This window comes from Parasteatoda tepidariorum, chromosome 5 (assembly GCF_982258835.1).
Source record: "Parasteatoda tepidariorum strain Cologne lab strain chromosome 5, Ptep-v5.0, whole genome shotgun sequence".
Classification (NCBI taxonomy): Eukaryota; Metazoa; Arthropoda; class Arachnida; order Araneae; family Theridiidae; genus Parasteatoda; species Parasteatoda tepidariorum.
In genome coordinates, this window is record NC_141759.1 from 14,072,569 (window position 1) to 14,088,572 (window position 16,004).

A 16,004-nucleotide genomic window follows, 5' to 3' on the forward strand; every position below is an offset into this window, starting at 1 on the left:
TAATTTCAAACTAATTACTCTGAAAAAAATGTAACAGTAAATTAAAATTCCTACATATATTTCTGAAATAAAAATATAAAAGTTACATTAAAAAAAAAATTTCTTTTTAAATATTTTTCATTAAATTGTACTCTCATCGGTCCAAAAAGTGAATTATAATGTTTGGAATGATTATGAATACTTAATTTGGGCTGCCTACACATAATTTAGTTGAAAATTTAATTTTTGACTTTTGGCCAAAGATCATGGTCTTCTGAACCACAGTGCTAGGTGTTAAAATCAGAGCAGCTTGCTTCCTTTTGGGGGGGGGGATAGTTATAATGAATACATCTAATGAACAGATTTGTCAGCTGACTTATGAAGCATTGAGGAAGGGTTTTGATCATTTTAATGTTTATGTTACCTGCTCCGTGTGCTTTCTTTATTTTTTGATTTTTGATAGTAGCTTTAACTTCGCCATCATTGGTAGGAGTGGTGGCTGATTCACTCATAAACTTCTGTTTGAGATTGTCATTGCCAGATTCATTCTCATTAACGAACAATACTGAAATAGATAAAGCGTTGGGGAGAGTAATTGTTGCTCGATGGTATCTGCCAAAAGTTCCACTTTGCATAATCTGAGTAATATTTAATATTATTTTTTGTGATAGCCTTGTTAATAAACTTTTCTTCTCTAAAACAGGTTAAATTTGTTAAAAAATTCAGAAACTTTCGTGAATTTTCCTTTATTTTGGAACTTTTGACGAAAAAGAATCTATGAAATATCGTAACTTTATTAACGTTCTGAGAATCAGAGTGAATTCTAAATCGTCAAAGCAGACAACTCTGTTTTTATTGCTTTGTCATTGATAAGACGTAATGGATAATAGTTTCTGAGAAAGTATCGAGTTAATCCATCACTGAAAAATAAAAAACAATACCTAAAATATTATTAAAATATCTACCAGTTAAAAGCTACAATAAATTTTTCAGATATTCTAAAATTGTATAGGCATACCTGCCAACTCTTCCGGATTTTCCGGAAGATTTTATTTTCATATTTAAAGTGGTTGTAAATATATACTTTTTTTTTCTTTTATAAATTTAATTTTTAAATGATTTTGATCACCACTATTCTTACAAAAATTAAGCACATATATTTCCAATCCAAGACCCACTCCTATAAGGACTTGATTCTCTAAACATACTACAACTTTGAACTATTTTCGTCATTCCACATTATGACTAAACAGATCCGATGAATCGGTAAGTGGCGCTTCGCGCCAAAGGCCGAGATTAATACCATTTCCAGCGTCATGGTTGTCAACTTAAGTTTTCGCAAATACAACGTATTTCTTTGCTTCAAATTGAAGTTTTAATTCCATATTAATACCACTGGGAAAAATTATAACGGAAAGGATTAAAAGTTGGCAGGTAATGTATAGGCCTTCGGAATCTAACTATTTTTCTACACCGAAGGAAATAACTTCAAAAAGCCTTTTGCTTGCTGCACTTTACTAAGTGGAGAGCGAAAGGTGTACAAGTTTAGTAAATGTTTATTAAGATCGACGACAACCATTTATCTCGACAAAATTTTTTCTAGTTAATTAATTAAATCAAATTTATCAATCAAAATTAAATCAAATCAATCAAAATTAAATCTAGATAGCTCGAATCGTAAGTTATAAATCCGCTCACTTATCTCAGCTTACTCGATCATTATATTAATTCACAAAAGCTGTTTTCCTGTTAAGAAAAAAAAGCTTACTAAGCATGGAGAGGCATTCGACGTTTTGAGCGAAAATGAAAACATAAGATACAGATGTATAATTGAATTAAAAAATTGTTCCACCGTGTAATGATTTACTGATGCTCCCTCAATTTAGTAGAGATTAGTAGGCGTTACGCTTCATAGTATGATTATTTATCACTCTGAGAAAGTAAGCGTTACGTTTCGTGGTTAATAAAAACTTTTCGAGATCAAGTCACCGATTTTTTATTTAAAAAATTTTTTTTGTAGAACCGTTCTTCATAAAAAAAATTTTACAAAATTAGCTGAATTAATTTTTTTACAATTTTCGGATTACGATTAGGGGACAATATTGAAATTTGACACGAATTAAGAAAAGGGCGTAACTACTTATGGTGGTGTGAATGTTAAAAATATTAATGTCTTTTTAACGGATGAGCCATTATTTTTTATTTTATGTGTCATTACAAAAAAAAAAGTTAAAACTATGTTATTAAACCATTAAATAAGCTGAAAATATTTGAATATGTTTTTACAAAATAGAGCAAGTTGACATCTCTGGGAATAGTATATTAGCGTAAAAGATAGCGTTTCACTTTTAATGTATTAAATATAAGAAATCGTTATGTTGTCTGTTTGATCATTCAACAGAGTTCATTGAAAACAATTTTGATATTTTGCTTTAATTATGGTCCGAAGACAGCATCAGTAGCTTGGTAAATATATTTAACACTAGAAAGACTGAAACTTAGTATACAGGTATACCTATATTGCCCAAAAGCAGTCAAAATGACAGGATTGTAAAGAATAAATAATGTGTAAAGAAATGTGAAAAAAATAAATATTGTGTAATTTTTTAATATTTTTCATATTATTTACAGTTTTATAATAAGTTATTATTAAATATTAACAATAAAAAAGTTATATGTTGTACAAAATTCTAAGAAATTGTGTCATTATATAAAACATTGTTTTTCTAATTGAAATTAAACGCAGTCAAAATGACTTCTTTAGGTAATCTAGTGTTAAAAAATCCCTATAATATTTTCATTGTTCACTATATCTTCTTTCTGGAAGAAATGAATGGAGACTATCTTATTCTATGTCTATATATTTTTAAACCATTTACGTACAAAAGATGTAATTTAAAATTTTTATGTATGAACCACTTGTTAAATGAAGCATCCTATCACATTCAATTTCAAATCAGATTCTTTTTTTTTAACATTTATTCGAATGAATACTAAGTGTGCCCACTATTGTAGAACGTTGGGTGGGTAAGGAAAAGGGAGATAAAATATTTCAATTTATGTCGCGCTATTTTAACGTCATATGTTTTTAAATATGCGCATCTTTACTTTATGAGTGCGGATAGTAAGAATGAAATGTATGTGATGTGTGTGAGACATTATTTGATTTAACTTAAGGTACCTTAAAATTCGATAAAAATTATCAAAATATCGATTTGTGTATTTTTATATATTTGGATAGTAGACATCATAAGCTTTGAAACAAATCAAAAATTATTTAAATTGGACCATTTTTTACCGAGATATTAGCATTTTAGTTAGGCCACGCCCCTTTGTTTACTCATGCAGGTGCTGAAGTCAGCAGTTGAAAGCAGACGTATTTTTAGTTTCGGTTTATGCTAATAGCTAATTATTACAGATAATCTTTAAATTGTTTGATTTTAAAATTGCATTTGTCCTACAAAAAGTAGCAGCATATTGTCCTAGTTGATAGATTGATTTTGTTTATGCTTTTATTTGGTTTAATAGACCTGTTATTGCCGTTATTTATCATTAAGTTCTCCAATATTTTCAAAACAACTTTTTTTCAAAGTTACTATTTTTGTTTTATCTTATTTTGCTTCTGTTACGTTGTACTGATTGTTTCATTACGCTTCTCTTTGTTTTTGTTACATTTTTATTTAATTTTGTTATTCAATATTGCATTCAATTTCTTCTAAATGGAGAAAACCTAAACCAAAAGAAAACGTGCTGCTTCTGAAAATGCTAAACTGAGATGGTACAAAATGAATCTTCACAAGATTCTTCTATTACTATGAGCTTTATTTCTATGAGCAACTTTAAGGAAATTTGGTACAAAATGAAAAAAAGAAAGAGGATGATACGATTAAGAAGGATGATTGGGTACAATTTGCTTGTGTACTTATTTGTTAACACATTGCTGACCGGTCACGAGTTAACTCGTGTTTTCGCGACCAAGCGTTGGTGACCAGTCACGAGTCATACTAATCATGTTAGCAGTGATCTCGTGGTGACTATTTTAAAAAGTGGGCGTAATTTTCCTTACTTTTCAAGTTTTACCATTTAATACTACCAATTTATTAGAACTTTACGAGACCTTATACAATTGAAAACTATTGAATCAGTACATGGATTTGGACCAGAGATTCTCGCCATTGAGACTGCGTGGAGAACGGTTGTGTTATAGCCAATCGCCATTACTATAATGACATCATATCACAGATTTGGCCGTGGCTGCGAAAGGATGTCTATCCCAAACCCTTATCCAACTCTCGACCTAGGAAAGATTAAAGAGGATTTCCAAAATTACGCCAGTAAAATAGCAACTCCAGAATAACATCGACAAAATGATCAGAGTACGACGAAACTACATTGCTGATATTTCTAAAAAACTCGACAGAGGATGGAGACACAACGAACAAGAAAATGAAAGTCAAAATCGATGCGCATTTATGCTTGAACGATACTTGGAAATCAAGGAAAAATGGACTACTGAGGAAACAACAGCGCCAGTGTTAACTGAAGAGATGGAAACATCAACCGAGCCAAATATTCCCCAGCAGACCGAGAACTTGATACCAGTAGAAAAGCCTGATACTCCAACTAGTAACAAAGCAAAGCCCTTTTTAGGGCCAGAAACTACAGACTCAAACCCCCTCCCAGAGACTGAATCACAACCACAGAACTCCATCGACATGGAAACTATTGATACTACTCCTCCGAAACGGAGAAAGAAAAAGAAGATGGAAACTTGCGACAACTCGGCGTCGCAAGCCCATAAAACACCGGACGGTGATAACACCCAGCCTGAACCAACTCCTACTCCCGCAACACCTGTGGAACCAGTACCGACGAAACTTGAGAAAGAACCCGGAGCCGAGGTGACGATGGACCCTCCCGATTCCACTCCAGAACCTAAGGACTCTCAACCGAGTAGAAAATTGAAAACCCTTATCAGAGGATTGAAGACTGATTCCGAAATACCTGAATTGGAGAAATACCTAAAAGAACTCAAGAGAAGTGGCCAGGACTTTAGGCCCCTCCCACTTTTCCTCATCATCCAATCGGATACCAGAGTCAACAGAGACATCTTTAACATCAGTTCTATGCTAGAGAGAAAAGTACAGCTAGAGCGTTTCCGAGGGAGACGTTTTCAAATTCAATGCTACAGATGGCAAAAATTCGGACATACCTAGCGTAGCTGTACAGCGGATCCCGCCTGCCTAAAGTGTGCTAAAGTCCATTACTCGTATGAATGTACGAAACCTATCTCAGAATCGGCAACCTGTTTCAACTGCAACGGTGAGCACCCAGCTTGTTTTTCGGGCTGTGGTGCAAGACCCAGGAAAGTGCCCAAAGGAAAAAAGACTCTTCCCATAAAAACAACTGATTCTGCTAGTCGTTTCTTACGACTTTTTACTGAGATGAAAGAACTCTTAAAAGATGAAGAGCTTGTTAAGCTTCTTCGATCCCTACTCTCAGAGACTTAGACGATCGGCCAATCACGAGCCAGCATCGAGGAATCCATGCCTTCTCAGCTTTTTTGTTTTTTGTAATCGCAGCTTGCTGTGATATTTTTTATTTAAGAGATTCTCTTCCTCTCTTAGGAGCGGTAAGTGCCAGAATCTTCATCATAGATCTATCTAACATCCGATGAATCGGTTAAGGCCGCTACGCGGCTGTGTACCGAGCTACTTGTAATTTCTAACGTTCTAAATGTTTCATTACACTACGTAGGTGAATGTTATACCTTTTGTCATACAAAAAAGGGAAATATTAAGAGTTGAATAATAAATAAAAATTTTTAAAGTTTATTTATATTGTCTTACTTCCTCAACCGCTTTCAAAACTATAGCCGGACACATGAGGTAATTTTCAAAAAAGTTGCCGGTCAGCAATGTGTTAAGTAACGGATATATTTTGCTAACACGTTGAATGCCACCCTAATTTTACTTGCCTTGCTCGTCTGGCTAAAAGGTAAATGATTACAAACTAAATTTTCAAATATTATACAGATTTTGCCAGTTTTTTAAAAGGTTTAGCAAGACGTAGTTAGACTTAGACTGAAGTTGTGTTCGGAATCCCTGTCCGAAAAGCGGACACTCCACTCCTCCATCATGTAGTAGAGCTTGTAGGCGCCGGTTGTACTGTCGTTATGCAAGAAATACTAGAGAAGTAGCAGAAGCCATGGTAGACGCAAGTTTATACTCTGTGTCAGGCTAAGTAAAATTGAGATGATAAATCAATATAAAATGAAAACTGAGTAAGTGGGGCAAGTTAAGTAAATATATAGGGGTGGATACTCCCGAGTCGGCGATCACATGAAGGTCCTTTCACCTCTCTGGGGGTATCCGTAATAATAATAATGGGGGGGGGGTTATTAACTTATAATGCTTTGAGAGGATGCAATCTGATAATAAAAACGAAGTAATAGGATTGTGCTGCATCATATCTGGAAGTAGTTCCTCATTCAAAAGTTCATTAAAGCCTACTGGATCTGGGTTTTTGGCCTTGCTGAAGAATGATATATTTAGTTTACTAATATATTCGCTGATGGTATTTAAGTTTAGATCATTTCTGATAGCATTATTTGGTAAATAGTATGGGGCTCCAATGATACGCCTCAGTAGCTTGTTTTGGGTCATTTCTAGATTTTTTAGTTGAGTCTGATTTATACATCCCCAGGTGGGGCATGCATATGTTAATATAGGCCTTATACACATAGTGTAAATTTTTTTTTTTGAGATTAGGGGTAGTGGAGAACAGGAGTTAATAATTGGTTTCAGTCAACTATATGCAGCATGAGCCTTATTGATAACTTTCTTTATTTGTAGGTTCCAAGTTAGTTTGTTATTGATAGTGAGGCCTAGGTAATTTGCCTGGCTAACTATAGGGATGATTTTATCAAAGAGAATAACATTATTATTGATGCTTTTCTTATTCTTTTTTCTGCTGATCAGCATTAGTTTAGATTTCTCTGTGTTAATCAGGATTTTATTGTCCGCACACCAAATCTCTTTGTTTGGCATGAGATTGTTCATATTTTTAACAGCTTAGTTTGCATTTAGAGATCTAATTGCTATAGCCGTGTCGTCGGCGTAGAAAGCTATCATTTGGTTAATTTGGTTATTGCAAGAGAGAAAATCATTCGTATAGATTAAAAAGAGGATCGGGCCTAATATACTTCCCTGCCGCATGTATATTCGTTTTAGTAAAAAGTTGATTGTTCAGTCTTTTTTTAAAAGTCCTATTGCTCAGGTAAGAGTCTGTAATTTTAATGATATTGTAAGGTAGATTTTGGTTGATAAGTTTGGTTATTATAGCTTTATGCCAGACGCGGTCAAAAGCTTTTGCCACGTCTAGCATAAGTAGGGCTGTAGTTTCTTTCTTGAAGATGCCGTCGCTTATAAAATCAATTAAGCGTATCAGCTGCTTAGTGGTGGATAGTTGTTTCCGAAATCCATATTGTTCTTTCGGTAGAAAGGTTCATAGATCAAGACTGGTAAGAATAATTCTTTCTAGAATTTTCCCCAGGTTGGGCAGCAGGCTGATAGGACGGAAGTTCTCCGGATGTCTTGAATCTTTGCCTGGTTTCGAAAACAATATGATAACAGCATTTTTCCAATTTCTGGGGAAATAATTCATGTTGAGGCAAGCGTTAAAGATGTTAATGATATCATTGAGTTTATTGAAAGGTAGTTGTTTAATCATTCGATTATTAATATTATCTTCTCCTGGAGATTTTCTATTATTTAGTTCTTTAATGATATTGTTAAGTTCCTCTTGATTAACATTATCTATAGGATTGTGGCTGTTGTTGTTAATAAAGTAATTTTCATAAATTAAGTTGATCTTCTCATCAGCATTGTTATTACTGGGGAACGTATTTAATGAGAATTGTTTCTCTATAGTATCAGCAAATATTTTAATCTTATCATCGTCACTATATATATTTCTATTATTGAAAATAATGGGTTTGCTTATAACTTTGGTAGCTTTAAGCGACTTAGATATTTTCCAGGTAGTCTGGTCTGTGATGTTTAAGTTCACAACTTTATCATGCCAGCTATTGTTTCAATAGTTAGTACAAAGTTCTTTGGTTTCCTTAATAAGTTTATTAAGTTCTCTTTTATCAGCGGGATTTCTAAGCTTTTGCCATTGTTTTCTTACATAGTTTTTATAATGAATCTTATCTTTAATGTCTCTTGGGAGCTTTTGATAGTTATCAGCATCTTTTATAACTGTAGTGGCATCATTTAATGCATTTTGGATTTCATTAGTTAGCTGTGTAACATTATTTTGTACACCAGTCTCATTATTTGGTAGGGGGTATTCGCTCTGTTCTGTAAGTATATTGTAGAAGAGGTTCCAGTTTATTTTCTTCGCACTAGTGGAGTTTTCCATTTGTTGCGTGCCTAGGACGGCAATGACTGGTATATGGTAGCTGGATAATTCAGTACTACTAGAATTTCACTACTACTAGAATTTGATATTTTACAGAGCGGAGCAAATATGCACCTCTGCAATTGCTATGACTTACCCTCAGTTTATTGATGAATAATATGGATTTAGTTGCTATTTGTGGTTTAAATCATAATAAATTAAATTTATAAATCCATTAACTAAAAAAGTTTTTTCTCACCTCATTCAAAAATTTATCAGCAATTGATTTTGTAAATTAGAAAGATTTTAATGATAAATAACTGTTTTTCTTAGATCATCTAAATAACTGCACATTTGAAAAATTATTGTTTGGAAGTGAATCGTGTTGTGAAGATTTCACCCTTAAGACATTGATGTTCCATGCTGACTATCACAAATATATTATTTTAATGCTAAATAACTTATTATTTTATATTAAAATATTTAGCATTTATTGATAAATATATATGTTATGGAGTCGAGGATTAGCTTCAATGCATTCTAGGGGACTTACATTTAAAGCTTTTATTAAGGAAACCATACAAGACAACACAAAATAATCATAGCTAACACATCTTCTCCCCGTTGCGGTCCCGAGAGTGAATGTGTGAGGAAAGTCTGCTTTACGACAGATGGCGCTGTAGTGGCGTAAGCAACATGTAAATTATATTATTTTGACCTAAATTAATACAAAATAGTTAAATAAGTATGAAAAACATGATAAATTTGCGTCAAAGGGTTAATAAACGTTAGAGAACTTGCTAGATGGTATTACAAAAAACTGAAAATGAAACAATAATCTGTATATTTTTTTCTTTCTATTTTTATTTAAAAAATTAAACACAAACATTTTAAATAACTTCATTTATCACTTTCATATGCATGAAATAAATCCTTTTTTTCTGTACTGTTTATTTTTCCTTCATAAACCATCCTTTATACAAAAAATAGTTCTAATACGGATTAAGATTATAGTGAGTTATATTTACAAAAAGAAGTATGTATAGAGTTATTTTTTTTAATCTTCTTGAATATGCCGGCTTCTCACAGGTGAAAATATGAAGCAGTGCGCATTCTCAATTTTACAATGTTGAATCCGCACTTGGATTAATTTTCTCTAAAGCCAAAGGTAGTTCGGTAACACTGAGGAACACTGAGTATTTCTTGTATTCCAAAGGCACCTGAAAAAAAAAACATAAATTCATTTTTGTGTTTTGCTATATCTCTAGTTTTTATTCCGTAAATTTCATTTCATTCATTCAGATTTTACCATCTAACACATTGCAAGCGGGTCTAGTAAAAATAAATTTTTGAAATTTCTGCAGTCATCCCCTCAAACCATTAAGATTTGAATCCTAGAACGTGAAGATCGGATCAAGGCGAATGCTATTCAGGGTGGTCCGTTTTTTTTTGTTTTTCCCACTGTACTTTATTTTTGGAGGATATAAAAAAGCATTGATCACTTAATTCACAAATATTTAAAAATTTCCTAGCATTTCTTAAATTACTGACGCGAAAAGCATGGAGAGAAAACCATACTGATTAAAAAAGCATAGCGTAAAGCTAAAAGAACAAATTCATAATAAGTGCTTTAGAATAAAAAATAATTTCATAAAAACATGAATTAAAACTTCTTAATACCTCCTCATGCTTTTCAATATTATATTCAAACTAACTTTGAATATTGGTGTTCTCCAGCTAAGTTTGTTGACTACATTTCGAAAGTAGTTTGCAGTTCCTATATTAAAAAAAAAAGTAATTTTAGTTAACTACTGTTGTAATAAAGTAGTTGTAGTTTTTTTCCGACCACTGGTACCCCAAACACATCACCTCTACCTTGTATAATCACTTTCTTCTAACTAAACATTTCGTCCACTGTGTAATAAACACAATTATTTAAACGACACTGATTTGGAATAGATTTCCTTATTTCGAGTATACAACTGAAACAGAATGTGAAATCTAATATTAAAATATTCTGTTATCTCTTTTGCTACATAAATTGCCTCAAGACGTTTCTACTTGTGGCCCCACTGTTTTAGCTTCCGAATTATTTAAGAAAATGTCTTATCCAATATTTATTATTAACTCATCAATAACAGGAAACATAAAGTGGTCTATACAAAAAATTTTCACTACAGATACTGGTTCATAACAAGTAATTTTTTTATTAATTTGTCTAACACATTACCTAAAAAAAACAATACTGAAAAAAAACATGATTTGGGTTATCTATAACATACAAAAATTCTTACTTTTGTTGTTGAATGAGTTCTAAATTTGTAATGATGTAATATATTAGCCATGCATAACTTAATCTCCAACAAAGCAAATCTCATTCCCAAACAATTCCGTGGTCCCTCGCCAAATGGTAAATATGTATATTGTGGGTGTTTAACCTTAGATGAATCCATGAACCTAGAAGCGAATAATTAAATCAAATAAATACGAAAAAACAGAAAGTGTATCATCATAAATAATATTTTTTGCAGCTTTTGTCGAAAAAAATAAAAAAGACGCATTTTAATTGCCTCACACTCGAAACAAAGCTATAATTCCAAACTAAATACACACCATCTCGCAGTAAAGAATTATTTAGGTTTCAGACCGGACAAAAAATTTATAAATTTTTTAAGATATTAATGATCATCATCATAGTTGGCCAGACAGCCCAATGTGAGCCAATGTCTTCCTCTGAAGATTTATCCACGCGGGCTTCCGATTTATCTTTGATCTCCAATTTTTTTCATTAATAGCAAAAAAATCAGACTCCACTGAGTCAGCCCATCTCAACCGCGGCCTTCCCCGCTTTCTTTTTCCAGTTGGTCTAAAAAGCAGTATCTTTTTTATTGTGTTTCGTCACTCATTCGAATCACTGGACGATCCAATTCATTCTATTTATTTTTATGTATTTAATAATATCAGGTTGTTTATAAATCTTGTACAGTTCAAAGTTAAATCTCCTTCTCCAGTTATTGTTTTCATTTACACCACCAAGTATACCCCGCAAAATCTGTCTCTCAAAAATTGCGATACAATTTTCCTCCAGTTTTGTCATTGTCCAAGCTTCAGAGGCGTATGTCAAGACTGGCCGGACAAGAGTTTTGTAGATTAAGAACTTTGTTTTCCTAGAAAGAAACCTAGATTTAATAAATCTTCTGAGCCCATAGACAGCCCTATTCGCCAAATAGAGTCGGTTTTTTATTTCAGGAGTAATTCTGTTGTCAATGGTAATAATTGATCCTAAGTAAGTAAAACTCCTCACTGTTTCAAATCTATAAGAATTTGTTTCAAGATAGGGGTCTGGGACTCTGTTTCTTGAGAATAACATATATTTTGTTTTATCTACATTTATGACCAAGACCATTTGTCTTGTAGCCAACTCAAGGGCGAGAAATGCCTCTTTCAGGGCAGGAAGGGAACGTGCAATTATATAAACTTTAAGATATTAAATTTATGTTAAAAATGTCCAATTTTGCCGAAGTTTTTTCATTAGAGGAAAATCATTATAATCAATAAATAATTCTCAATTTTTGTAATTTTTTATTCGAAAGAGAAATGCAGTGTTGAGATATTTTTTCAAACATTAAAATTTGGGAAGAGAAAAAACACGCTTTTTATTTTTAGAAAACTGTGGCTTCTTGTCATCGTGACACTTTACGCCAATTTTGTAATTAGCATATAGAAAGTGAAAAAAAAAATCATTATAATCCCTAAACAAACCTGAAATAAGGTGGGTCAAATTTAGATCATTCCTGATGTTAAGAACCTCACCTTGAAAGGACAGACGAAAAATAAGCACGTGAGGCATAGATCCAATTATCCCGCGCCTGAATTCAGGCCTGATTTGAAGTTTTCCTCACCCGTCAGTGCTTGTCTGAAAGAAGGCTACGATAATCGGAGATTTTTGTTCCTCTTGTGACGTCACGAGCCTGATGTCAGGCCTTGTGTAAAGGGTATATTCCTGTTGCCTTAGAACATCTATTTATTCTTACTATCAGCCTGCAAAGAAGCAACTTACTTCATTTTAAATTCGTCTGCGTTTAATATGTTCCTTTTTTTATAACAATTAAAATATATCAATTAACTATTGTCTTTTTTGCTTTCATGTTTGCAGAAGAACAATGTTTAGACTGGTTTTAACTCTAAATGCTTATTTCAAAATGAAAATCATCACAAATTTCACATCTAAAATGGAACATACCTTTCGGGATTAAAAGTTTCGGGCTCCGGAAAAAACTCGACATCGTAATGCATTGCGTACAGTGGAATAAGCACAGGTATTCCTTTTTCTAAAACTATACCTGTATCACCTAACTTGTAATCTGATGTCGTTATTCGTGCTGTCCTGAAAAAGAAAGATAATAAAATAAAACAAATGAAACAAAAATATTAAATTAACTTCATTTCAAATTTTAAAAGTTTTTGATTGGGAAACAAAACGGTTTGAAAAGTATGAACGCACTCTGAACCAATTTTTCACGCTCAAACGAGTGTTTTTTTAAATGTTTTTTTTAATTGAAAGCGTTAGTAAATTTTATGCTTAACTATTTAATTTTGATTTCATGAACTATATTTACAATAACTGAAACAACAAAAATATGTTATCAATTTCAGTTCCTTTCACCCCTTCAGTTGGAATTAGATAAGCTTAGTTGAAGTAAGATAAATTTCAAGATATCCCCTTCATTGGAAATACCCCTATAACTTCGAGATATTCCCTTCTTTGGAAATTATCACTTAGCTTCAAGATATTCCCTTCATTGGAAATACCCATTTAACTTCAAGATATTCCCTTCATTGAAGGTATCTGTTTAGCTTCAAGATATTCCCTTTATTGGAAATAACCATTTAGCTTCTAGATATTCTCTTCATTGGAAGTATCCATTTAGCTTCACGATATCGCCTTCAGTCTGAAGATGGCTTATAGCAATATTTAAAAAGCAATAGAGTCATTATCATCAAACGAAACAAAAATTATGGGATAGATGGTTATAATAAAAAGATAGTTACATTAATGTAGTTAATATAGATTGATGTCCGGTATGCAGCAAGCCAGGTCTGAATGGGTTATGAAATATAACATACCTGAATATCTTGAGGTGCATTTCAAAAAAGCAGGAGAAATTAAACAATAAGCTTACCCTAATTGTACTTATTACTAAAATGATTACTAATTCTGACAAAGCGGTACCTCACAAAAAAATTACAGATACCTAACCATTTCCTTCCTAGTTTGTTGCCAGAGAGATAAATTTTACATGAAAAAACCTAGATTTATTTCTAATAATTAATGATAATTTTTCAATCATCTCTTGGAGCTTTTATTAATTATATTTTTCATACTTTTTTCATAATTTTGTACTAACTTAAGTCAGAATAAATGAAAAATATTATATTTAGCATTTTAATAATTAATGGTTAGGAGATACAGCATGGAGCACCGGTGTCCTTTTCAAATTTGCAGTTATTCAGCATTGAAATTATTATATATATATTTTTAAATTTTTAATAGCTCTCTTTAGCTATTGAAACGCACTGAGCTCAACCTTCAGGTCCAATTATAATTATTTATACACTTTACCTCTTTGGAGCGGGCGAGTCATGAATGTATTCATACGGAATAAGAATCAGGGTGATAAAAATTTAAAAGTCATAGCTTAAGTTTGTGCATGACTAAATCGACTGACTTATCTTTTACTTTCCCTTCAAATCTAACACATCATAATATAATAGATAAAGCAAATACAGCAACAAAAATAATCCAACCACTCATCTACAACCAGAACGTATCATTAAAACTAAGAAAACTGATATATACTTCGATGATTAGACCAATTCTCTCGTATGCCTCACCTGCATGGACAACCATACCAGAATTCCTCATGAAGAAGCTCAACCGATGCCAGAACAAGATACTAAGAAAAATCACCTGTGCAAGATAGTTCATCAGAAATACAAATATTCATAAAGACCTCAAGATCCCGACCGTATCACAATAAATTCACAAATTAAATGCAGATTTCTTTGACAAGGCCAAAAAATGCAATGTAGCTTACTTCAACCAAATATTCACCATCGAAAACTGCAAAAAAGAAACAAAATTCAGACCAATAGCCCCTCACTTTACATCCGACGCCTCATATCACATTCATCAAAATAAACAAGAGCCTCAACTCACAGACCTCACAGATCCACCTATAGCATCAGATTCAGCAACAACAATATTGAAAGATCTATCAAGCGTTTCCCCACGTAGACCATCAATCTGCATCCAGTTCTATAGCCACACATAGTTTAAAGCAAGTTGCTTTGTTTTATTTTCTTTATTTCTATTTATTCAAGCAAAGTGCTTGTGAATCCCCCTCATAGCTACCACACTGCCTGCTGACCACAAAGAACTCACACAATTCTAAATAACTCACGGTGGATGGGGTAGGGGCTGCTTCGCGGCCCAGGTGCCCAGCTAGTATAACTAAAGAAGAAGTTTGCTATTTTCAGTAATTTAATATCATGGACCGGACATGATATGAGATTTGCTTAATTTCGCATTATAAATAAGAATAACAATGCTTCCTAGGTTTATTAATATGTTTCGCAAAGCAACTCAGGCCGAAAGAAACACGCTATAAAGACAGGAAAATTAAAAAAGGGAAAAATACTCGCGTTTAAGCAGACCTCTAATGTCTGGAATTATACATAGATCAATCTAGAATATAGCTCGGGATATCTAAATATTAGAGATAATGTAGACATTGATATATTATGGTGATATAAGATACCTAAAACTAAACTAAACTCAGTGGCGCGACAGCCCATAGAGGGCCAAGGTCTACTGAGCCATCTCAGTTTTCTTGACCTTGGGCTCTGGGGTGCAGGAACAGATGTTCCGGTCAGGTGGTCAGCCGAAAGCGGAACCCCCAGTGTTTAGTTTCCAAGCATGCTTGGTACTCATTTATCGACCCACTGAAGGGATGAAAGGCTGAGTCAAACTTGCCCGACCCGATAAGATACCTAGATTTACAAAATTCTAAATCTGTAATATATTAATAGTATAGTACAAAAATATTTTCGATTCTTAAATTAATTTTTTCTAATTGAATGTGGTGGAGTTGTGAATTGCTTGCTTTTATAATATAAATAATTATAACAATAAGTATTCTAGATGCGTTTATTTTTTTGTAAAACAATTTAACAATCGAGGCTCTAAAAAAATCCAGGTCCTAAAGTAGAATGCGATATGAACTAAAAAATTAAAAAGAGAAAAAGTACTCACATTAAACCAGGTGGATACATTCTCAAAGTTTCTGATACGACCGCGTCCATAAGTTTCATGTCTCTCACTGCGTCGTAACCAACTTCGCCCTAAAAACATAGAGCTTAAAAATTTAATTTTTTGTTTAATGTCCTACAATAAAACAATAAAAAGCTTCTTTTTAGGCATTCTTAAACAGTAAGACCTCAGTAATCCGAAATAATTGTGACAGCACTCTCATCGGTTAATCGAACTATTCAAGTATAGGTTATGGATTATTAACGTAGGTATTTGATTGATTTTTCATAATAAACTCCGAAAATTTATA

At 32.8% G+C, this 16,004-nt stretch overlaps 1 protein-coding gene across 1 annotated transcript in view; it reads right to left on the minus strand.

Moving 5' to 3' along the window:
• Nucleotides 1-9,228: 9,228 nt before the first annotated feature.
• Nucleotides 9,229-16,004, minus strand: part of LOC122271714 (cytochrome P450 3A9) — a 37,158-nt gene continuing 30,382 nt past the window's right edge. The window contains exons 11-14 of the mRNA XM_087163437.1: nucleotides 15,698-15,786; nucleotides 12,626-12,769; nucleotides 10,677-10,839; nucleotides 9,229-9,602 (exon numbers count right to left, since the gene is read on the minus strand). Coding sequence (XP_087019563.1) covers nucleotides 9,504-9,602; nucleotides 10,677-10,839; nucleotides 12,626-12,769; nucleotides 15,698-15,786 — 495 coding nt within the window. The 3' untranslated portion in view covers nucleotides 9,229-9,503. The remainder of the gene's footprint in view (nucleotides 9,603-10,676; nucleotides 10,840-12,625; nucleotides 12,770-15,697; nucleotides 15,787-16,004) is intronic.